This window comes from Tamandua tetradactyla, chromosome 3, assembly GCF_023851605.1.
Source record: "Tamandua tetradactyla isolate mTamTet1 chromosome 3, mTamTet1.pri, whole genome shotgun sequence".
Lineage (NCBI taxonomy): Eukaryota > Metazoa > Chordata > Mammalia > Pilosa > Myrmecophagidae > Tamandua > Tamandua tetradactyla.
Genome location: NC_135329.1, coordinates 132811213 through 132835928, shown reverse-complemented (window position 1 = coordinate 132835928; position 24716 = coordinate 132811213). Strand labels below are relative to the sequence as shown.

General features: G+C 33.8%; 1 protein-coding gene across 1 annotated transcript in view; it reads right to left on the bottom strand.

Moving 5' to 3' along the window:
* Positions 1-24716, bottom strand: part of SLC4A10 (solute carrier family 4 member 10) — a 263964-nt gene that overhangs the window by 27383 nt on the left and 211865 nt on the right. Inside the window, exons 15-18 of the mRNA XM_077154007.1 lie at positions 11392-11497; positions 6419-6580; positions 4931-5044; positions 3420-3581 (exon numbers count right to left, since the gene is read on the bottom strand). Of these exons, the coding sequence (XP_077010122.1) occupies positions 3420-3581; positions 4931-5044; positions 6419-6580; positions 11392-11497 (544 nt within the window). The remainder of the gene's footprint in view (positions 1-3419; positions 3582-4930; positions 5045-6418; positions 6581-11391; positions 11498-24716) is intronic.

Genomic DNA, 24716 nt, shown 5'->3' with positions numbered 1-24716 from the left:
GTTAGGGTGCAGGAATAAGTCAGTAAGCTAGTAGCAGGGTACTGTTTCTGCAATGCCACACAGCTTTATTGTGTATGTAGTAACATTCATCAGTGACAAAAAACCCCACAACAATGCAATTTTATTGGCACGAAAAGAACCCCATAAAAGAAAGCATCTGCTGTTCTGGTAATGGAGATCAAAAAAAGAAGAGAAAAGATATAATAAAATATAAGTTTGGGAGAAATAAAGAATGAAATGGTGAATTCTGAGGTGACTCAGTATATGATATGGATTTAGATACGTGTTGGGGAGTCTACTAGGTGCTTGATAGAGAAACCATAAAACACAATTAATTAAATCATTTCAGGGAATGCTCTAAACAAGCCAAAAATGGTTTTCAAGTGAGGGAAAAAAAATTAGGGAAAGTTGGAAATATGCTTAACTTGGGGATATGTGCAAGAAACACGTGTCTCTTGGTGGAAATGTGGTTCAAACCAAAATGAGAAGACATGCACATTTCAGAGAAGCAACAGGTAGGGAGAACAGCTATGGAACACACTGAGTAAAGGATGTTCTGAGAAGGTGATTTTACTGTTGTTATTAATAGGAAAATCAGCATCAGTAGACCATACTATAGGAAGCTTAATGAAGACAAAAGCTTACAGGGCAAAAGTACGTGTTCAGTATAGATAAAATACATCTTTAATGAAAGGACCTTCCTTTGAAAATATAAAAAGCCAAGGAGAAGGATGGAGTGTTAGGATTCACAGTGGCACAGAACAGACTGAGTCTTCTACTCTGTTGCAATATAGTAGAGTTAATGACTCCGCTGGATTTGCTATATTATTTATGAAACCCCATGGCATTAAGGGGCAAAAATAAAAACTTTTTGCCTCCACAGTGATTTATTTATACAATGAAAAGGATTTATTAATGTGGCCTCAAGTTTATTTCAGCAAGAAAAATACTAAATAGTTTTGCAATGAACTCTAGAAATGACTAAATACCGTTCTGCCTTTAATTTCACAAATGCAAGTCCTTTCAAGGATCACTTGAGTGCTTTACTATATTTTAATTTTGCTGCACTATTTGTGAAGGGGTAAATTTATTTGTTGCTTTGGAGCTTTGGAAAGAGCGTGCATAGGCTCATGAAAAATGAGGAGTAAGTGCTGCATAATTTATATGGTTGAGAAACCTAGAAAAAAGGAGGAGGCAGAATAACCAAAATGATATCACCCTCAGCAAATCTTCACTGACTTCCTCGATGTACTTTAATATGACTCCATTAATACTTGAAAAAAATACTTCCTGAATCAGTTTAACTGATAAGCTTGATATAGGAGTTTTCAGTGAAATGAATGGGATTTCTGCCTCATTTCAAAGGCTAAAAAAAGAACTTCCTTTGAAATATAAACAGTGAATACATGGCTTATTTTCTTCCTAAAAACAGGATTCTTTTCCCTTTCATTTAAAACATATATGCCATAGCCTGCCCATGCCCAAAAAGAAAAAAATATATATGCCATACAATGAAATATACGGCATCATTAAAAATGATAATGCAGATTTATTTTGTTGACATGGGATGACTACCATGATAATGCTCTTACATGGGAAAAACTACAGACAATATATGTAGTAACAGTACTTATTGACTGGGGTATATATCAAAATGTTAACAAAGCTACCTCTAGATAATGAAATTACAGCGTTTTCCAAATTTTTCTTTTAACTTTTTATAACCAATATTAATGTATACTCAGAAAAAGAGATGTTTCAGCTTTAAAAAATAAGCTGGTGTCTAGGAAAAATGTTTTCTCACTCCTTAGAGAGCAGGATAAACAATATTCAACAGAAACTGTTTGAACTTGTGTTATAGATCTATTTTAATGACTATGTAATTTTAATAGCAATTAAAGTTGTGGCATTATTTTCTATTGCAGAATAGTTACATGGCTAATATTTTAAAAGCAAATAACATTTTTGGACTGCTGATATTAAATAACCAGGCTGTTAAGTTTGGGAATCTGAATTTCCTGTTTTGCAGTCTGTAGATAAATTTTGAATAATCTTCTTCAGTGGTATTTTGGAACTAGCTTGTATTGGCTTGTGAGAGCCAATTGTTTAATTTTCAAAAAATTTTCCTGCCAGTTGATGTCATGCTGGTAGCCTGAAATTGGCCATGATGAGGGTATTCACACCATGGAAATCGGCAAACACTATAAATCAGGGTCTTTCTTTCTTTGCTCCCCACTCCCCGCAAAGCTGGTTGTTAACCATTTACCAGCTCACCACTGGTCTAGTTCTGAAAACTATTAAATCTTTTGGTAAAATATATCTTTAATAATTGAACTTTTATTTGGCCCAAAGCACAAATGAACTTTGTGCTTTGGGCCAAATAAAGGATGAACTCCTTTAAATAGGGATTTCAAGCACTCAAGTTATTTCTCCAAAGAAACTGAAGAACGTTCTTTGTTTTAAGACAGACATCCTCCCTCTCAATAGATACACAGAATTCCTTCTTCAGATTTATTTATTAATAATAACTGTGTTTTCCTAAGTTATGCCATTATTGTATCCCATCAAATAATTAATTAGAATTTTTAATCCTTTTAACACACATATAACATTCTGTAGGCATAATTTATATTGCTTTAACAATGAATTTTTTCCGAATTTAAAGGGTATGTGAAAATAGATGGCAACTCCCCCATGATATCAGAACAAAACAAGATAGTGTGTGTTTTGTTTTTTCAAGATTTGATTTGAATTATTTTTAACCATTTAATAATTTCATATATTTTATTTAACATATTCTTGAATGTGCTAGTGCTCACAGTACATATTTCAAATGCAAACCAGTGAACAACTTTGATTATTTACAGTTTCAAAGTGGCAGGGTCAGAACATAATATAATAAGTAAGTACATTTCCATAGTCACTGAAATCTGCAATAAAATAAAACGATGTCACTTACTAACAATATTTATAGCTGGGTTTTATTGTTATAGGCATTATTGACAGTAGAATAATTGAAGAAAATGAGAAACATCTGAAGATGTAATTTGTTTCAGTAATGAATGCAATCTAATAGGTATACTTAGGAAAAAATGAATAGAGGAATCCCAGATGTAAGACAAACTTGTTAACGTTTCATTTCACCAGAATAGATTGCTATTTCCTTAAAATATGTTAAACATAGCAAAGAAAATTGGAACTTGAAAAGTAAATTTTATCTTAGGCCCTAAAGTTAAGGCTCAAACTTTAGAGCTCAGCTAACTGCTACAATAAAATAAGTGAATTTCGACAGAAATTATGCACGTAAAAATATAAACTTAATATTTCAGTTTATGAATGATTACAGAATACAGGCAAAGTCTAGTAAGTAACAATTGATGTTGGTTAATGGTTCACATTAGCATGGATGTTAAAAATACCTTTAACTTATGCTCTTTTCTGTTGATGATGACAGCTGTAATCTGTTGGTCCATAAAAATTAGAATAGTGCAAAGCAAAGCTGGAATAATAGCAGCTATTACTGTCCACCATGGATTTGGACCTAACGGTGTAACAAACCAGCCACGATCATCCCTAGTGGGCTGTAAAAAATAAAAGAATATTCATAGTTATTAGCTGGATTAATGAATACCTAGTCAAATTAAATCTTATAGATGCTACCAGGAAAGCCTCAGTTAGAAATTGATATACTAAGTGAGCTATAACTAATAATAACCAAAACTCATAAAGAATTTCTAAAGCTCCAAGCACCATTCTAAATGCTTTAAATATTTAAATATTACTCATTTTATCCTCACAACACCCTAAGAAGGTGATAGGGATAAGGAAGCTGACCCATAGGGAGTCTAGCAAAATGTTCAAGGTCCCAAAGCTAGTGAATGATATAGCTGGGTTTTGAACCAACAGACTGGCTCAAAAATCTGTGTTCTTAACAAAACTTTATACTATATTAAATAAGATAATGTTAATATTTACTGTTATTTTATTTAATTAAATAATATTAATATTTGCTATTTACTATTGGTAAATTTGCTTACATTTACCAATAGCACATTGACCACTGTGCTAGAACTGAGATACAAATAAGAGACTTATTTCAGTTTAGAGTCAGAGAAAGAGACATAAAGAGAAAATTACAATATAACATGATAACTTATTTTAGATGTGTGTGCAGGCCATTGTGTGAGAACAGAAAAAGGGCGCTTCATCACACCAGGCATTCATGGAAGGGGTCTAAATGCCACCAGGGCTTCATGCAAGGGATCCAAATGCCACTGATGCCTGAGAGTTATCTCAAAGGAATTCATTCTGTCAAGAATCTTATGAGGAAGTCACCAGTCTTATTTGACAATTAAAAAAACTGGGGTTTAGAGAAATTAAATAACTGGCCCAACCTCACAATATTACCAAGTTAGTAATGTTGTCAGAATTTGATTCCAGATCTCTGTATGTCTGCATTTCAAGCCCTAGCCACCATGCAATTCCACCCTATTACAAAAGGAATCAAGTTCATGTCTTTTCCTTAGTTTAAAAAGTGGTTCCTTCTCTTTCAGGAGTGCCATGTATGGATATTCAAATTAGATATTGTAGTAAAAAATTTTCAAGCATTCTCTATGTTTCTACTTCTATGATTCTTTTTTAAAAAAATATTAGTCCAGGGAGGGTCATGGTGGCTCAGTGGCAGAGTTCTCGCCTGACATGCCAGAGACCCGGGTTCAATTCCCAGTACCTGCCCATACAAAAACAGAAAAAGAAAAAATATTAGTCCAAAATTTTAGTCATACCGTGGCCATTTTATTTATTGCTCTTTATGTTTTCATGAAAATCCCAAATACCGGGGTTACAGACATCATCTAGTGAAAATTAAACCTAGAGACTAAAAGAGTTACATAGATAGTATCTATGGTAATGACTATAATAATAACTTCACCTTGAAAACACTTGGTACTTGCAGTTTTGGAGACGGAATCCCAATGGCATAGTCAATTAAAACCATGCACAGAATGGTAAGAAAGACAGCAAAGTCACTCACTATGGATCGAACCTAGAAATAATGCAAACACTTGTCACTTAAAGGAGCTATACATAGTGATGAATACTCAGGAACATAATCTAGAGTCACACTTTATAAACACTTTATGACATAATATCATAATATTATATTTTATGCATACTATAATATTGCCATTAGCTCTGTCAGAACCTGTCAGAATAGAATATTTATTCATATATCGATGACATTAAGACTGAAAAACAGTCAAACTTCCCAGAATTAGGCATTACTGAATAGCCACAATGGTAATGTGCTATATTAAATATTTATTTAAAATCTAAGTGCATTATGAGCCCAAGTGTGTAAAAATTCAGAACATAGAATAAGGTTGAATTTTAGCTTATTTTTTTCTCACACAGTTGACATTTTAATATGACAAAACTGAAACAACATAAAAGTATCTATTTGTGTTGAAGAAATATAATGTTTTAGTTAATCTGGGAAATAAGTATGGCAGCAGGAATGTGTACAAAAGAGTGAGCAAATTGAAAAGTTATTCTAGGTAAGCCAGTTTGTATAGCCATTCCTCATTCATAAAGTCATCTTTGAGCAAATATCTGAATGCAATTAACAGCAAGATCTGTTTTTTAGTAGGATGCCTTTGAGACATCCACACAAACACACACACAACATGTTGAAGATTATTGTTTCAATTTAAATTGCAGTAGTAGCAGCAGCCGCCCTCTGTCAGGAACAGCTCTTCAAACATTTTCCCCTAGTGGATTTTTTTTCGTAATCTTTAGCTCTTCCCTATAGCACTTGTTTCCTGTCTCTTTTCTTTTCTCTCCATGCCTGCCCCCTCCCCCACTTTTTTTTTTTTTGGCTGAATCAGACATTATAGGTGTTACTTTGTAGTGTTAAATATTGAACTAAGCTGTTTCTCTGTTTACTTTCCTTTCCAAATATGCAGATGCAAATGGGATGGGTTAGGGGGAGGGACTAACACTTCAAAAATTGAAAAAGAGAACAGTATTCCAAGGAGTCTTGCAGGGGCTTTCCCAATTAGAGAATGCAACAGTGGTTCCTCTGAGGTATCTGTCAGACTGGAATAGTTCCCAATCACACTCCTCACTGGGCGAGAGAGCCGACAATCAGGAATGCAATGTGTGCGTTCAACTTCCAAAAACCTAAGTGGGAAAGTGGGAGTTTTTCCTGGGGATCTGTAGTTAGGAGAAAAGCAAGGAGGGCACATGCACTCAGCACCTGTATCACAAAATGCTTTCTCTTCACTTCCCTCAACCCACCCCAACCCAGCAGCACACTCACACAAAAACTTGCTGCTTCTTGTGTCCTAAAACTTGCATGACCCCATAACATGCTTTGTGCTAGTTTACACTTTGATCATGGAAACGACAGGCTAAGTACCTTTGTTGGAAAATACCGGCTAGTCTTGAACTGCTTCAAGGTGGCTGACAGGGTGACTGTGGAGAAGAACAGGATCACTGACCAAAAGAGGACATCTGGGACATACGGGTGACCGTGACCACAGGCCCTGCCAATGTACTCGCCATGCAATGATTTGCATTCCTGCCAGAGGAAGTAAAACAAATGGGGCTTTTAAGAACAAAAAAACTCAGAAAAACTGGATGCATTTTTCTTTTTCCAGAAAACTAACATCTTAGATCAATTGCAGTTGAGAAGGTGAAGATTTTCATCCTTGGCTCTTAGAATGATTCAGTAGACATTACATTATGCTTGAAAAAGTCTGCTTAGACAGGTAACGAGTACTAAAGCTACAGATTATGCAAGATTTGAACATGAACTTATTTTTAAATTCTGACTTTTCAAACAAATTTAAATCTGTAAAATCCATTGATTTACCGATGTATATTTAATGTAATATCTACTAAGTTCTGAACACTAGATTTTTTGTAAAGATGACATTTTTGACAGTGAGGTGAGTACCAGGGTCAGGCACTATGCCAAGCCCTTTACATACATCATTTTAATTAATTTTCACATCATCCTATAAAATAGGGAGAGGTTATTATTTCTATTTCACATATGCAGAAACAGAGACTTAGAGGGGTTAAGTAATTTACCATGATCTCACAGCTGTTGGGTGGAAACACAGTTGTAGTACAAACCTGGTGCCTATAGTGGTGATATTAATGCATATTAAAGAAGAACATGGATTTTGTAGAATTATCTAGTCTAAAAACTACCAAGAAAGATGAGAAAGGCAACAAGAAAACTAGAATATACAATTCTTGAAATGAAATTGTTAGTCAAAAATGGGGATCTTTAACTTAGTTTAAGAACAAAACGGGAAAAAATTACTACACGAGCAGGGGAACAGTCATGTTTCCTATTACTTCTTCAGGGTCTTTTATTCCTGGTACTATATTTCTGTAAATCCCTGAAGGATCATTTCCAATTACTGCCTTAGCCATAAGGTGGCAGCAAAGTCAAAACAATTTTCTTTCTCCAGGAAAAAAGGGCATTTAAAAAAAACACATTTTGGTTTCTCATTTTATCCTAAATTTGATTACAAAATCACTGATTTTTAAATTTCAAATGAGAGAAAAGAATGGTTGAAATGATCCAGTGGCCTCATTAGTCTCTGAGGTACTCTGGCCCAGAACAGAAATTGAATGTGTCACACCAGAGAGAAATTTAAAGAGAAATGTGGATACATGGATTGATCACAACACAGAGTCCTCAGAATGAATCCAGCCTCAGGCCTTGGAATTCTTGCTTAGCAGAAAACATATAATTTCAAAAATATTCTAGAGTAAATCATAAAGAGTTAAATCAGCATCAGAAAACAACTGAAAAACAATCAACTGACCAACTATTAAAACCTACTTGGGGCAACTACCTTAAGTCTCAGATTATTGAGAAATAATGTAGTACACCTTATAGTTGTCTAAAAAAATTCCATTCCCTTTTCTAATCTAACAAATATCTTTCCTGCTAGCTCAAGTTGAATTCTAAGAATACATAACTAAGCTAATATGTAGCACAATAACTTGGTTAATTGAAAAATCACTGGAAAAAAAATAAGTCTTAATTATATCTCTAATTTTCTTTCTCTCAAAACTGCAAAACTAGATAATGTTGCAAAAATGAGTCCTTTGTATTTTTCAGTTTCTTCTCCAACTCCTGTCCAGAGATACTAGTAGAGTAATTACTAAGCAATGGAATGGGTAAGCAGAATATTAAATACGAAGAGGTGCTAAAAGCTCCATGATAAACGCTTACACATTTTCAGTCTTTTGTGCAGGTATAAAAGTCTTCTAAACATTCCTTGGAGTTGGCTGAGTCTGGTTCTCTATTTTAAATTGTAGATGGTATTTAAAGGATAATTTCAAGGATTTTACTGTCTTATAATCTACAATAAATTGCCAATGGCTTGCCTAGTTAATTCAAAGCAAATCCAAAAATAAAAAATAATATTTTTTTCCTGTTTGATAAAAAAAAGTTAATAAACAAAAAAAAAGAAAAAAATTGTGATCTACTAAAATTTACATATATTTTTAGGGTTACACAATTGTATCCCCAATGCACACACACACACACATACACTCACCACTCACATAAGAAGTCCTGAGACTACGAAATGAAAACCAAATCCAGATCCTGCTATCTTCTACTAAGTCTACAACATATTTTCACTTACAATGGACACTCAAAAAATGTTCCTTGACAAACTGACTTCTCCTAATTATTCTTCAAACAAATTCCAAGTTTCAACAGTTTTATAAAGCTGGCAAAAAAAAGTGCTTGCTAAAATAAGAAGATAAAGTTGGCATTACTCTCCTGCCCCTTACATGTGTAGAAGCTAAATATGTAATTCAGGCACTGAAATAATACCTAAACATTGCTGGGAAATTACTTGTGAATATTTTAAACATTGCTTAGGAATTCCTTACAATGTTGCTTTTTGAGATATTGCTAAAAGTAAATATGAAAATAAGAAGTTAAGTATTCTAGCTTGCTATAAAATATTCACATTAAATATGAATTTGAGAGACTATGTTTCAAATAATCTTTAAATACTTATTACACATTTACTATCTATACAGCAGTTTGGGAGAATCAAAGAAAGCTAAAGTATTTGCCCTTGCTGAATTAACAAGGTACAAATTACAATTCATGAGAGATAAACAATTCAATAAATCATGATGTGACCTGCCGAATAAAGAATGTCTAAAATCAGTGTTATATAGCTACTTTTACAAAGCTAGTTATAAAAGCCATTAGTTCATTTTTGATATACTGAATATTATATTGAGAATAATAATCCAGCATACTAATTAAGACCAAAAATTTTAATGGTCTTCATTGATACAATGATTACAAGGATTTTTCATTATGTAGCATTCCCTTTAGTGAGAAAGGCTATTTCTGGTCAAGAATAACAATTATCCATTGCAAAACTGCTTTAAACAATAAAAAATAATATGAAAGTTTCTGCCAGAATGTTCACACCTAGTACAGAGCTTAAAAAAAAGAAAAAGATGAAAACACAGCAGAAGTTTGCTTTTATTGCAACATATTCTTCACTGTATTCTGACCCTAAAACTTCTAATATCTAAAAATAACTAGCCAGATCAATAGCCCTGTGATTCTGTCTCTTAGAAGATTATTATTCCGAGTTTGCTATTATATAAATGATTCAGAACATATAAAGTACCAAGCACATTATTATGTTATGTTAATTTAGAGATGGGATTATATGGTTTTCTGGATTGAAGAGAGCATCAGGTTGAGGGACATAGCAAGGGGCTTTAGACACAACAGTTGTATGGTTTACAAAAGGTACATAGAGATGTAAGATCCAATACTGAATGGATCTGCCATGATCTCATGTCTAAATTTTTAATAACTATAGCATTCTTTCTTGTTCATTTCATTGTTTCTTTTTTTGGTCAGAGGTTCTCTGAGAGAAAGCAATCTTATTTTTGTATGGAAAAACAGAAGAAACAGAAGAAATGTTACGTATAACAGAAGAAAACAACAAGGGTAAATGAAGGCTATAGTTAATAGTACAGTTATAAAAATGTTCTTTCATGAAGTGTAACAAACGTACTATGCTAATGCAAGGTGTTAATAATAGGGTGGTATATGGGAATTTGGAACTCCTTTTTTTTGCAAGATTTTTTTCTGTAAACCTACAATTTCTCTAAAAAAAGAGTAAATGAAAGCTCATCATTATAGAGAAAGTGCTTATAAGAATAGGGTAAGAATAAAGGTAGTAAAATGTAAGTCAAGGCAGAATTTTAAGCAGAAGGTAATTTGATTTTCATTCTGAAAGAAACAAATTTAATGGGGAAAATTGAAAAAAAATAGGCACTCGGTTGTGCTTTTACAAGAATCATGTTCAGAGTTTTATAATGTCTGTACAATAAAAAAAGTTCTATGTTCCACTAAACTGGTCCGCTTACCAAATTGGTACGTGTTTGATAAAATGAACTAGAATTCATATAATCATGCTGATGGTTGTAATGGGATTTGAGTGCTTACAGATTTACATAAAGTGGCAAAAGTTTTGATTTTAATGTTTGTAACTGAGAATAATAGAGAAGAAACCAGGATTATTAAGATTTTGATATTTACTAAAAGTAGGACACTTTGTGTTTTGCAAATTAAGATTTGATTGAACCAAAGAGAGGGATGCAAATACAGATGGGAAAAAGATGCGCAAATATAATAGATTAAGATATATTGAGAAATGTGCCTATGAGAAAAAAGAAATTATAGAGCAGAGAAAAGCCAAAGAAAATAAAACAAAGATAAAAGATATAACTGTAATAGGTGAAAAATGTGCTGCCATTCCCTATCTTAAGAGGGAGATAATTATGGAGAAAATGGAAGTAAAGAAGCCCTTGCTTAGGAAAATGTCAGAATTTGTCAAATAAAGTGACTTTTGTTCTTCCCAAAGTCTTTGGTATTTACACTAAAATATTAACAAACATCCCCTCCCCCACAGCATATTCTGAACAGCTGGAGCAGAATTACAGAGTGAAATAAAAGCAGTATGAGCTCTTTACACAGGAGGGAGATTTAATTCTGCCATATGGCTTCATTTAGGTCAACATCACTCTTATTTAATGTGCTTTTCATTAATCTCTGTCATATTATTCTGAATATGTATGCTTTCAGAGCAATTCAGACCTTCTAAGTATTAGAAAAACTTCAATTTAAAAATGAAAGAAAACTCAGTTTATTGAGGAATACCTAAAATTGATGAAATTAAAATGAAAGCAAACTACAGTTTTTATAATAGTATGCATTTAAAAACTTACTTTAGTGGCATAATTGATTCAAAATGTCAACAAAGGCCTTAAATAATAAGACTCAAAATATGACTTACTTTTCAATGTTTCACTTACCGATACAGTTAAATTCTCCCAAATTATGTCAGAGGCAGAAATATTGGAATCCCTCCATTCTTTCAATGTATCATTACTGGGATGATGTGGTTCTACACAGTTACACCTGTAAAGGCAAAAGAGTGCCTTTTGTGAAAAAAAGAAACTTTTTATCACTGCACCCAAAAGAAATGTACTTTTCTACTCCATTTGTAGCTTTCCTCCATTCTATAGACATGTGGTTTGGTTATCCCAGACTACTCCACTGTTTCCTGAAAGTAGGCTATATATATTTTTAGGACACTAGACCACTCTACAGTGTTTTCCGGAATGAGAGGTTATTATCTATCTGTCCCAGTCGGAAAATTATATTTAAAAAATGTAGTTTAGTATACACGTCCTTTGGGTCTTTCAAACTTGGGTGCCTTCTAGACCTTATGGCTAAAACATGTCACACAGAAAAATAATAAGCATCCACACCTATTATTATAATTTACTTATTTTAATTAATATTGTATAACCACCTAAATTAAGATCAAAGATGTAATTTAATTTATATTCTAAAAATAATTTATAACTTTGCTATATAATCCAAAAGTAAAGCTAGGTTGAAGCAAGAACCCATATCTCAGAATATGCCATCATTTATACCAAATGATAATCCTATTAAAAATCAAACAATCAATACATAAGCTTTTCGAGTATTCACTACATGGAAGGCACCATGATGAAAGCTGGGTGGGGGTGGGAACAGATAGGAGGAGAAAGAGGTGGGCATAGTGCTATTACTATGACTAGAAAATAGTCTCTGACCTCATGTTCTTTATAGCGCTATAATTCTAAGAGAAGACACAAAGATAATCAATAAATAAATGGCCTTAGGACTTAAATTCAATTTAAGAATAGTTTATCTTTCAAAAGTTCATTCATAAATCTGTTATTCGCCATTTAGAAAGCATTTCTTTATAAAGACATTTTATAAATGCTGGTTGGGCTCTCAACTACACTGGATAACATGAAAGCTTGTTGGACTGCTGTTTTAGTGATATTAATAGAGTTGTAGACCCTAAATGATATTTCTAACATTATTTCTATAGGAAAATATCTTACAGTTTCTACTTGATAAATCTCTCTGTCTAAGCAACAGTCTCCTTCCTGTCTTCTACGTCAGGAACTTAGTCTTCTCTTTCTACCACTAATTCATTCTTCAAAGAGTTAGCAAGCATCTATTATTGCCTGAAAGTCTACTAGAGTTGGCAGTCCAGACAGGTATGGTGGTAACTAACAGAGGTTAGAGGATTTCTTAGCTGGACCCACTTGAGGCTGGGCCTTTAAGGGGACAGAAGGTTCCAGTGAGAAAGCTGGTGACAATGATTTTAAGGGAATGTGATATTGAGGCTGTGGCACCTCTGGGTAGCTGCAGGGACCTCCACTGTAGCAGAGGGAGGAGCGCCAACAAATGGAAAAAATAGACAGTGAGATACAGGAATTGACATTCATTAATGCAGGTTGTTCAAAGCAGGTTGATTCCTAAGACCATGATTGGTTTTACATGGTGACAGAAAACACGCCTCTGTATCAGACAATTCTGTCCCTTACCAGCTGTGAGACTATGGGTAAATTATCTAACCACTCCAATTCTTGGTTTCTTCTTTCGTAAATTAGGGATAAAAGTGCTTACCTAGTACAGCTATTGTAAGGAATAAATAACATAATGCAAATTAAGTGCCTGGTATATATTTAGACAGTTTCAAAATCATGGCTACTATCATCACATCATTATCATCATCATCACCGTCCTCACCTTTTAGTTTGTTTTTCAATCTTTCACGAAATTTAGTAAAACTGTTGACTTTAACTCACATTTGACACAAAAGGAAAACAAATTATTTCTCTAACATGCTAGTATCCTTTTACTTTAGCTTCCAATGCTTTAAAGATACTTAGATTCTGACCAGAAGTAGAACAGTTTTGCTACCATCACTGAGGATCTATTGAAAGAAGCAAAACTCCTGATTAAGATTGACGCTGGGTCATTAGATCACTAAGCGCAGACACTAAATATGATACATGGATATAGAGAAGGTAATTCAGTTTAAAAATCTTAAATTATTAAAAAACAAATAGCACTAAAACCATTATATCTCTGAATGGCTTCTAAATTTAACAAACAGTTCTGGTTTCTGGTTCAAGATGGGGGATGGAGCACACACACATTTTCTCTCATTACCTAGAATTCACTAAGTGAAAGAATAATACAAAATAATATGAAAAGACACATGAGGGGGAACAGAAACAGAAAGTGATAAACAAATGGAATATGGAAAGCAGATGACAGCAAGGTTTTGATAAAGCACAACAGAGGAGGAATAATAATAATAGCGATAATAGGGATTTTACATATAGTTACTAAAATAGACAGTATTATCCACATAAAAGTATTATCCTTTTTTTTTATGTGGATAATACTCACTAAGGTGCAAGTGACTTAGCTAAGGTTGCACAGCTAGAGAAGGCAGAGCCAGAATTTGAACCAGGTCGTCCCCTCCTAACCATTATCTAGAATACACATCTCCTTCCAACTGCGGTTAAGGATGGAACTAGCCAACCCAGCAGCATCCCAGAGGGACTCTGGACTCAGAGAAAGACACAAATTCAACAAATAAGTGATGTAAGAGATGGGACTAAAAGTATAGGACCAAACGGACAGTCTGAAAACACTACAGTTATTATTAGTCACACTCCCCCCACTAACACATACTTGCACGCATATACACACGTCACTTTTCCACAAGAAGAATTGCATCAGACTTATCTTTCAGCAATATCATCAATGTTACTAGGCAAAATTATTTCCAACTTAGAATTCTACATTGAACCAAACCATCCAATTAAATGCAAGGAAGAATTTAAAAAATGCTCGTTTTGTAAATTTCACAAAGATTTTTCTTGCATGCATCCTTAAAGAGAAAGAAAATTCATAAATGTAAAGAAAGATATGGGATTAAAGAAAGAGCAGATCCAATCAAAGAATGCGTGAAAAACTCCTGGAATGATAACTGTGTGTCAGAACTGAAGAGTGGATCAGGAAAACTACAGACTCATTGAAGGAAGTCCACAGGAAAAATAGCAGGAATCAATAGAATAGATAGTCTGATTGAAAGCTTGTGAGGACATGCAAGCATGAAAGGCAGGGAAAAAAGAAAGGCAGTTAGAAATCCCAGGAAGAATAAAAACTATACAAGGGAGGTATGACCCAAAAAGAACAAAAAACGAAAACATAGCACAACTTTGAGCAGTCCATGAAGCGTTGAAAAGGAGAATCCATTTGAACATGATGTTAAAAACATTGGGTTTTTAAAAAAACAGATATTTTGAGTTATTTTCTTAGTGCTTGCAAAGAAGAACTGTTTATGGCTGATGGTCCACAAAATGGAAGTTTATATATGTTATTTGCGGTTATTAGTTTATTTATGGTTACAGAGGTTACAGAGATTATGGAATTTAGGATTTGTTATAATTATATTGGAAAGGAAGGCTAGAGTGAGCAGTAAGTTTGGGAGTGAGAGTAGAAAATGAGATAAATCCATATTTATTAGAGCAGAAAGTAAATTAATCACATTTAACATTGGCAAAATAAGAAAATAACATAAGCACACCATTATCCAGAGATATGGAGTTACCACCAAAATTTTAAAAACTTTGTTAAAAGCGGTTGCCTTTGTGTGAACTCCATAATATTAATTATAATATTTCTATACTATTTGGCATGGGTTATTTTGATAGCAAAATGTATTTGAAAGAAGAATTGGTTCTCCTTGTGACAGCTTTAATTTTACTTTCTCATTTCAGTGTCTACAAATTATCTCAAAGACACTTTTATTTCTAACTCTGTCTTTTTTCTCTTTTCTAAAATTCCAAAAAGTTGTTAATCATGGTGAAATCAGTTCAGTATTTCTCTCATACATATCATGCCCTGTTAGATTAGAATTATATGCTCAACATATTTGCATTACCTTCAACAATTTAAGGAAACTTATTATGCTATCAACTAAAGTTCAAAAAAGATGACCATCTTAGCAGTATCTGTCTTAAGAAGCTTTTAAATCAGTTATTTCCCAATGTCGTTTTCACTATAGTTTGAAGTTTACTGTTTCTGTGACCAGGAAACAGGCTAAATTTGCTTTCTGGTCACTAGCACAGTGTGTCCATTTCATTTTAGGTTCTGCGATTAACAATGCTAAAGTAATCATTATCATTTCTTTTGGCATCTTGAAAAGGCTGTTTCAAAGTTCTATTCTTAAACAACATTAAAATGATGTCAAGCTCAGCCCTTGCAGCTGTAATTATGTTTCCACTTCAATTTATAAAAATTGCCTCATGTCTTTCCCCAGGTATAATAATTTGAGTGGAAATACTAAAAATGTGAAGATGGTTTAAACATTATTTTACAAGATTATTTTTTTGTGAATATTGACTAGATGATAATTTTGTGTAGACACCTGTGTCTACTTCCAATCCTATTGGCTCCTTTTCAACACTTCTTGGACTGCTCTAAGTTGTGCCATGTTTCATTTGCAGAAATGATCAGAGTTTGAAAAGGAAAAAAAAAGTCAAAAGTAATTTAAAAAAAAGAACTCAAGTCAGAGCCTTATAATCTTGAAAGATATTTTCCATTTTCCTCAAGTTTTGAGATCCCTGAGGATGATTCTGAGAATAAGGTATATAAAGCAGTAAGGGAAGGGACAAAAATGCTATGCGAATTCTCCTTCCCCTGGAATCCCAGATAACTAAGCACATGGGAGTGAAGGAGCAGCAAATGTCTTGGTGAGCAGCTTGAAACCTTGCCATCTAACACCTCAAGGCCTCCTGGTAGATGGTGCCCAACTGATGTATCAGGGCTCTCCAATTCAGGTCCATGCGAGTGCCGCCTAGTTTGTTGAAATGGGCATGAGCTCTTGAAAGTCTCTTTACATAACAACTAAAAAGTACTTAAACTGTTACAAAGAGTAGAATAGCTATGTGTGTGTATGTATATATATATATATATACACACACATATATATGTGATAGCTAAGGTTTAAATCACCCAAATGTAGTGGATATACCTCAAACCCTAAGCCAGTATTCAATAGTGTCATGAATTCAACAATGATATTGCAGGCAGCTATTGCACTGTAGTGCTACCAAAAAGAAAACTGTTAATACCATTTGACTCTTACATCAGGAGCAATAGTCTCTTTTCTTATTAGAATAAATTAGTAATACACTGTCTGAATCTTTTATATCAAGTTGCAAACATTCTATTTTTTTAGGTAGTTGACAATTAGAATTCCCTAGATTGGTCTGTCAATCTGCCTCAGAAGAAAAAAGGCCCAATACTATAGTTCAGTGAGAAATTGTTTTCATGTTCTGAAAAGTTGGTAAAAATAAATTTATATGTGATAAAAGGACACTAAAATGTAAAATAGAGAAAATATCTCAACTTTGTAACAAATAACACAATGTGAGAGAGATAAAGCCCAATAGTAAATATTGGAATATGCATATGTACAAATGTGTAGTGCATGTATGTACTTTCCATAGCTACTGTATAGTTATGCATATGCATATGGTATATAGATAGCTACCATATGCATGACAGGAAGCACTTTGTGTTTCTTAATTTAATATCTGCATTTCATAGATGGGGTGATACTAAGTGTTTGATAATTTATCCAAGGCCATATTGACACATTAGATTTGAACCAGGTCTCCTTGACCCTAAAACCCCTCCTCTTTCAGCTATAATACACTGCGTCTGGATGTTAGTTGGCGCCATTTCTATCAGCAAAGTCAAAAGGATAAGAAAGGTCAGATATGGCTCCATACCAAATCAAATAATCTACATTTCACTTTGTGGTTCTCCCCACTTCTCCTTCCAATGCCCTTCCCCTTACTTTAAGTATTTCACCCAAACACCCTGCAGCCCTGCCTTCATATCAACACAACTATACCATCACCTACCCTCTGCCTAACTCTCCAGTTTCCTACTTCTCATAGCCCCATCTAAGCCTGGTGTGATGGCTAATTTCATATGCCAACTTTGCTAGTTTATGATGTCTATTGTTTGGTCAAGCAAGCACTGGTCTGATTGTTACTATGAGGGTATTTTGTGGATTTAAATCAATAGTCAATTGATTGTGGATTTAAATCAATAGTCAGTTGATTGCATCTATGGCTGATTGCATCTACAACCAACAAAGAAAACTGTTTTCAGCCATGAGAGGAATCTCCCCATCCAATCAGCTGGTGGCCTTAAAGGAAGAACTGAGGATTTCAGCAGTTAGAAAGAATTATTTATTTCAGCCAGGCAGCTTCTCCTTGAGAATTTATCACCTTTAGCAGAGTTCTCAACCTGCAGTCTATCCTATGGAATTCAGACCTGCCAATCTCCATAGTTACGTGAGTCAATTCCTAAAACAAATCTCTTAATATTTTACATATATATAGATACATGTTATATCCATCCTATCAGCTGTTTTCCTGGAGAAGCCTGACTAATATACTGGCCACCAAAGTGGCGTGGCTTCGCCATTCTCCTTGCTGAGAGGTTGCAGAGAGCACCATCCCTGAGGGTCACGGTCTCTGCTTTCTAAAGTGATTGTACTGTTAGTGGGTACAATGGCATAATGAGTTATCCAATTTCTCGTAATGTACTTACATTTTAACAGTACAAAGATAGAAATTTGGGGTAAAAGTGGCAAGTTCATAAGAAAGACTTATTTTTTGGAGAATCAGGTCTATAAATGGACTTTAATTTACATCTATAAATGGACTTTTATTAATTTTATAAATGGAGTCACTTATGTCTCCTTGTCAAGCCTATTTCTGGCTGACATTCCCCATCAATAAATTAATAACAAAGTAGAAAATATGTTTTTAATCCTAAAGACATATTTAATACATCACAGATAGCATGTATAACCCAAGTAAATCATTGTTCTTGTCTGAAACTACATATCTGATGTTTGGAATCCCAGGCACAAATTTCTCAGAGGTTGCATAGTTATAAAGGAATTTTGAAAAGGATCTCTGTTCCAATTCCTAGTGGCTCAAAGGAAGGCCCTTGGCTCTTCAGCATTTATATTTTTAAACTTCTAAAGCAGATATTCTGAATAAATACATCAGAAATAAAATGAGGAAAATCTCAATTTCCTGTTTTTCCTCTAGATTCATGAATCTGGTCCAAATAACTCCAATCCAAAACTAAAAAAAGAAAAGAAAAATAGAAATAGTACTGTGAGGAGATGGAATAGGAAACTGGAACAAGTTATTCTGTTAAGTTCATCCAAAATACTTTCTAGTAACTCTGGCAATAAGAAAATGGAAGTATTAATGTAAAAAAAAAAAGTGACTTTTAGATATTTATCATAGCCTAGTGCCTTAAAAACACTGGACTCTGCATCCCTGAGCCAGACTTCTTATGTTCAAATCCAAGCACTTACGCTGAGCAACCTTGGAACAAGTTGCTTAATTCTTTAATGTTTTTTCCTTTTCTATAAAATGGGGATAATGAGATCTATAGCCTCATCAATTAATAACTAACTAACTGTAAGTAATTACCATAGATATTTTATCTATAAAATGGAGATAATGATAGTAATCAACCTCACAGGGTTATTATGAGGGTAAAATGAGTTAATATAGGTTAAAGCACCTATATGAAGGCACCTGGCATAAGTAAATATTTATTAGTGTTACTATTATTATTGCTATTACTATTGTTATTACCACAAGCTCATAGACTGGAAAGTTGGACAAGCAAAAGGCAGAAGAATAGGCAGTTTTGCACATCTTGACATTTTTAAAACTCCAGTATTAAGCACCAACAATTTTGATTTGCGGTTGTTGGATCATTTGACTTAAAATACACTCTGCCAAACATGTCCTCTAGTACCCTTCGCTGCCCAAAGAAAAGGGTACACTCTAAGCCATCTTGTTTATATAAATGGCTATAGCGTGATTAGATAAACATTGTAATTAAATGCCCTCATCCAGAAGTCTTTGCTTTTGTTTCAAGGCCTAATGGAAATGATCAGTCTTTACACCAGAAGAGATTCTGGCTCTTCTGGAAAACATAATTTGATAGAACTCCCTTCAACATTGCTACTAATTTTAGTCTCTGGGTTGCAGATGCTCTCCTTTTGCCTTTGTGGTTATTAATAGTACCTTCCTGTGTGCATAAACAGTAATGCTTGTGATTCATTTTTTCAAGTCTCTTTATTGAATAAATTAACCTCCAGAGTGCTGTTTTGTAAGCTAGGTATGTTTTATAGCATGAAATTAGAGAATTATAATTTAGTGTAGAAGCCAAACATGTTTTTAATGCCTATTTTTTTATTTAAAAAATATTTTGAATAAAACAATGTAACCACATTGCAGAATAATTGTAGAGTAAAACAAGAAAAATAAACCTCTCATTGTATTTATACCACAACTATTGTAATATTTTGGTACATTTTTAAGTAGTTCTTCTTATGCATATTGTCTGCATAGTTTCTATGAACATTCAATGTGTTTAATTTGTTTTAAATAACATCATAATGTAAGCATTTTCCATGTGGCTACATTATCCTTCAAAACCATCATTTTTAATGGGTATAACATAGTTTACTGATCCATTCTCCTATTAAACATATGATTTCTTTCTATTAGGATAACTATTTAATGATAAGCTTTTTATGAATCCATTTATTTCAATATTTTAGATTTTATGTTAGAATAGACTCTCTAAGTACTAGACTTTTCTCCCCAGGAAATCATTTAAATTTATAGCTAAACCACATTATGAGAAAAATAGCTTTTAAAAAGCATGAACACAGCTTTGTAAAACACCTCCACCACTAATACGAAAAACATAAATACTCTATTAAATTCTTCCTTAAACTTTTCTTCAACTGAATCATCTCCATTCAAGCAGCAGTATCCTCTCCTTGGCCTACAATTATATAACTTTTGAACTATTGCTCATTTTCTCATTTTCATGGCACTGTAAATTTTTGTGATAGCACTCAGGTCAACTCTAATTAAATACTTATTTGCATAATATTTAACGCCCAAATCTTTCAAAAGATATTAAGCTCCAAGGGGCAGGGGCCCTGCCATTTATATACCCAAAAACTGGCACATAGCGGGCAGTCTTGTTTTTCATTCATCTATGAAAGAATTTTAAAATTATTTTGCTTTATAAACCATGAAGAACTATAAAAATACTAATTATTCCTACTAATGCCCTAATATTTTATTTTGGTTCATGTTTTTTTTTTAGAAAAGATAATATACACACATGCTAAAATTAATTTTGAAACAGACAAAACTTTATTTTGTACATACTACTGTGCTAAGTGCCATTGGGGATGTATAGAAATGTAAGATAGAACCTACTTTTAAGGAGTTATAATAATACTCTTTTCTATTATTTTTACAATGTAGAAGAAAGTTCATGAATTTTAGAGCCCAGTAGACCTGTATCATTTGCCATTCATTAACTACGTGACATCGGGCAAATTACTCAGCATATTGGAGTCTCAAGATGATCATCTATTTATAAAGCAGGAGTAATACTTGCTGCACAAGGCTATTATTAGGTTTAAATTAAGTCATGTCTGCACAACGTTTATTATGTGTCCTGGAAGCTAGAAGTAATTTCATAATTACTGAATAAAATAATGAATGAATAAAGCCTTACCAATTTTTCCCCAGTTTGCTCACTTTATTCCCATTACCATGATCTCAGTCAATAGTCAGAACCCGTGTCTAGATTATTGCTCCAAGGTTGCTTCCTGTGATTACCTTCTAATCTACTATCACGTTATTCTTTCTAGAGCCTTGTCATTATCTGCAATGCCTCTTTGTACCAGATAAAACTTATTACAGATTTTAAAGGGTCCTGCCAATTAGTTCCCTGAAGTTCATTCTAGATTATCTACCTAATCGCCAACTCTAGTTATAACCTGTTCATATAGAACTTACAGATACAATGAAGAGAGAGGAAAACATATTATGCTATGTACAGTTAACTCAAGTAACAGGCACCTTTGAGATGGAACAATACATTTCCTCTATGAATACTTCTTATTCTCCAGGCTTGTTTGTTACATCCATCTAGGGTAGCAATTATTATATTTATTACACTGCATTGTAATTATTTGACTATGTGTTTGCTTCTAGATATCCCTTCATTTGTTGATTCAGAAAACCATTAGAGCAGTCACTGTGTACAGAGCTCATCACTAGACCCTGCCTGATATTCACTGACCTCCTTGAGAGTAGGGATATGTCATATTTTTTTCATACTATCAGTGTTAACACAATGCAAGGAAGATCAATGGATGCTGAAGGAATGAGAAAAATTAGTATTAAAGGAAAGGTAAATCTACTTATTATTTCTTAAACATTTAGTCTTATTCTATCTCTGAGTTTTATCATCTGCTGTTTTCCTGAATTGGAAAATACATTCAGACACACGGAAATGGATTTGAAAGATACCACTTGGCCCCAGTTAGCTCATCCTACAGCCCATCATAGGACTTGAGTTTCCCACCATAAAACTCATTCTTAAAAATAAATCACAAAATAATGCATGGATATAATGTTAGGTGAACAATTCAAAACATATAGAGAATAACAAATCAAAGACCTCTTTATCATCACCAAGCCTTTCTCTCTCACGCTCCTTTCTACTGTTCCCAGAGTATTTCCAGCTTGGTAGGTGTCTTTCCAGACTCTTATTCTCCATAGAATACTGTAAAGATGCTGTCTCTACAAGGCTGCTTAGAAGGAAACTACCCAAGGCCACTAATATAATAATGGCAGAGATCCCCATGCCAACCTTTTAAACCAAGTTATTACTAAGCTTTTTAAAAATTTTTTTATTGATACAACATACAAGCACATACATTCTTCACATACAAACATTCCATACATGTTGTACAATCAATGGCTCACTATACCATAACATAGTTGTATATTCATCACCATGATCATTTTTTAGAATATTTGCATCACTCCAGAAAAAGAAATAAGAAAAAAGAAAAACCTCATGCATTCCATACCCCTTATTCCTTCCTCTCACTGACCACTAGTATTTCCATCTATATAATATATATATTTTTAATTTTAACATTTGTTCCCCCTATTATTTATGTATTTTGAATCCATATGCATTACCTATCTGTCCATATTATAGATAAATGGAGCATCAGACACAAGGTTTTCACAATCGCACAGTCTCATTGTGAAAGCTATATCATTATACAATCATCTTCAAGAAACATGGCTATTGGAACATAGCTCTACAGTTTCAGGCACTTACCTTTAGCCTAATACATCTTAATCTAAAAAGGGGTTATCTATATATATGTGAGAATAACCTCCAAGATAACCTCTTGACTCTGTTAGAAATCTCTCAGCCACTGACACTTTATTCTGTCTCATTTCTCTCTTACCCTCTTTAGTTGAGAAGGTTTACTCAATCCCTTGATGCTGAGTCCCAGCTCATTCTAGGATTTCTGTTCCATGTTGCCAGGGAGGTTTGCACCCCTGGGAGTCATGTCCTACCTAGAGAGGGGGTGGGCTGTGAGTTTGCTTGCCATGTTGGCTGAGAGAGAGGCCACATCTGAGCAACAAAAGAGATTCTCTGGGGGTAACTCTTAGGCCTAACTTTAAGTAGGCTTAGTCTATCCTCTCTGTGGATAACTTTCATATGAACAAACCCCAAAATTGAGGGCTCGGCCTATCGCTTTGGTTGTCCCCACTGCTTGCAAGAATATCAGGAGTTCTCCAAATGGGGAACTTGAATTTTTTCCCTTTCTCGCCATTCCCCCAAGGGGACCCTGCAAACACTTTTTATTCACTGTTCAAATCACTCTGGGATTTATCAGGGCATCACTCTAGGATTTATCAAAACATCCCTCTGGACAAACCTACAAAATCTCATGCCTTATACAAGGTTCGACGTACTTATGGTGTTCAATTAAACTGTCCATATAAGTTATATTAGGAAATGCACTAGTCAAAATATAAATTTTATATCAAATAAACATTTTTGCTTTAGTCTCACATATAAGTTAAAATTTTTAAATATGAATTACCAACTATTTTCAATACCCTGCAATATTGGCATTCCTTTGTTCTTCCTCATGTAAAAACATTTTTTAATTTGCACATTTAGTCACTATAATTGTATACTCTAGGCATTCTGAGATTATACCATCTCAGTCTTTATGGTCAATCTTTCATTCGTGTCCCCAACCCTTCTCCCTCTATCATTCTCACATTCAGCTTCATTTGGTGTACTAACGTTATTGTGTTACAATTAGGAAGTATTGTGCTATCCATTTCTGAAGTTTTACAATCAGTCCTCTTGCACAACCTATATCCCTTCAGCTCCAGTTACCCAATATCTACCACATTTCTATCTCCTGATAGCCTCTGTTCTTAAATGAAATTCTCCAAGTTCATTCATTAATGTTTGTTTATATCAGTGAGACCATACAGTATTTGTTTTTTTGTTTCTGGCCAATCTCACTCAGCTTAATGTCCTCAAGGTCCATCCATGTTGTTACATGCTTAATGATTTTATTCTGTCTTACAGCTGTATAATCTTTCATCGTATGTATATACCACAGCTTGTTTAGCCACTGGTCTGCTAATGGACATTTGGGCTGATTCCATCTCTTGGCAAATGTAAATAAGGCTGCTATAAACATTGGTGTGCAAATGTCTATTTGTGCCCTTGCCCCCGTGTCCTCTGAATAGATACCTAGCAATGATTACCAGGCTTCTTAAAAGAACAAAGTAAAGTAGAGCATCAAAGTGAGGCAGCAAAACTCATCTCAGGACAAAATTTACCCTCCCTATCATATACCTACTAATGAGGAATTGTAATAAAAATAAACACTATTAAGCTTTAATGAGCTCTAAAATAAGAATCTATTTTTTACCTCATAAGTATACTATTATTCTAATATTTATGTTTTAAATTACTCTCCTTTTGCATTTTCTCTTTCCTGACAGCAATTCAAAATTGCTTGAAGATAATATCTAGGAAAGCTAATTAAAATAACAATTTATACAATTTCTCCTATCTCTAAATATTAATCAGAACAATTACTTTGGGAAAACCAGTGACCTAAAATGCAGTGTGGTATCAGACAGGCTTAACTGTTATGTTTCTTGAATTTTAGCCCCAGTTTTCCACTTGGGCAAGCCACAAATCCTTCTGAGACTCAGTTTGTTTAACTGTAAAGAGAGGTGATATTCATTCAACATTCAGTTATATATTCAACAAATACTTACTGAAC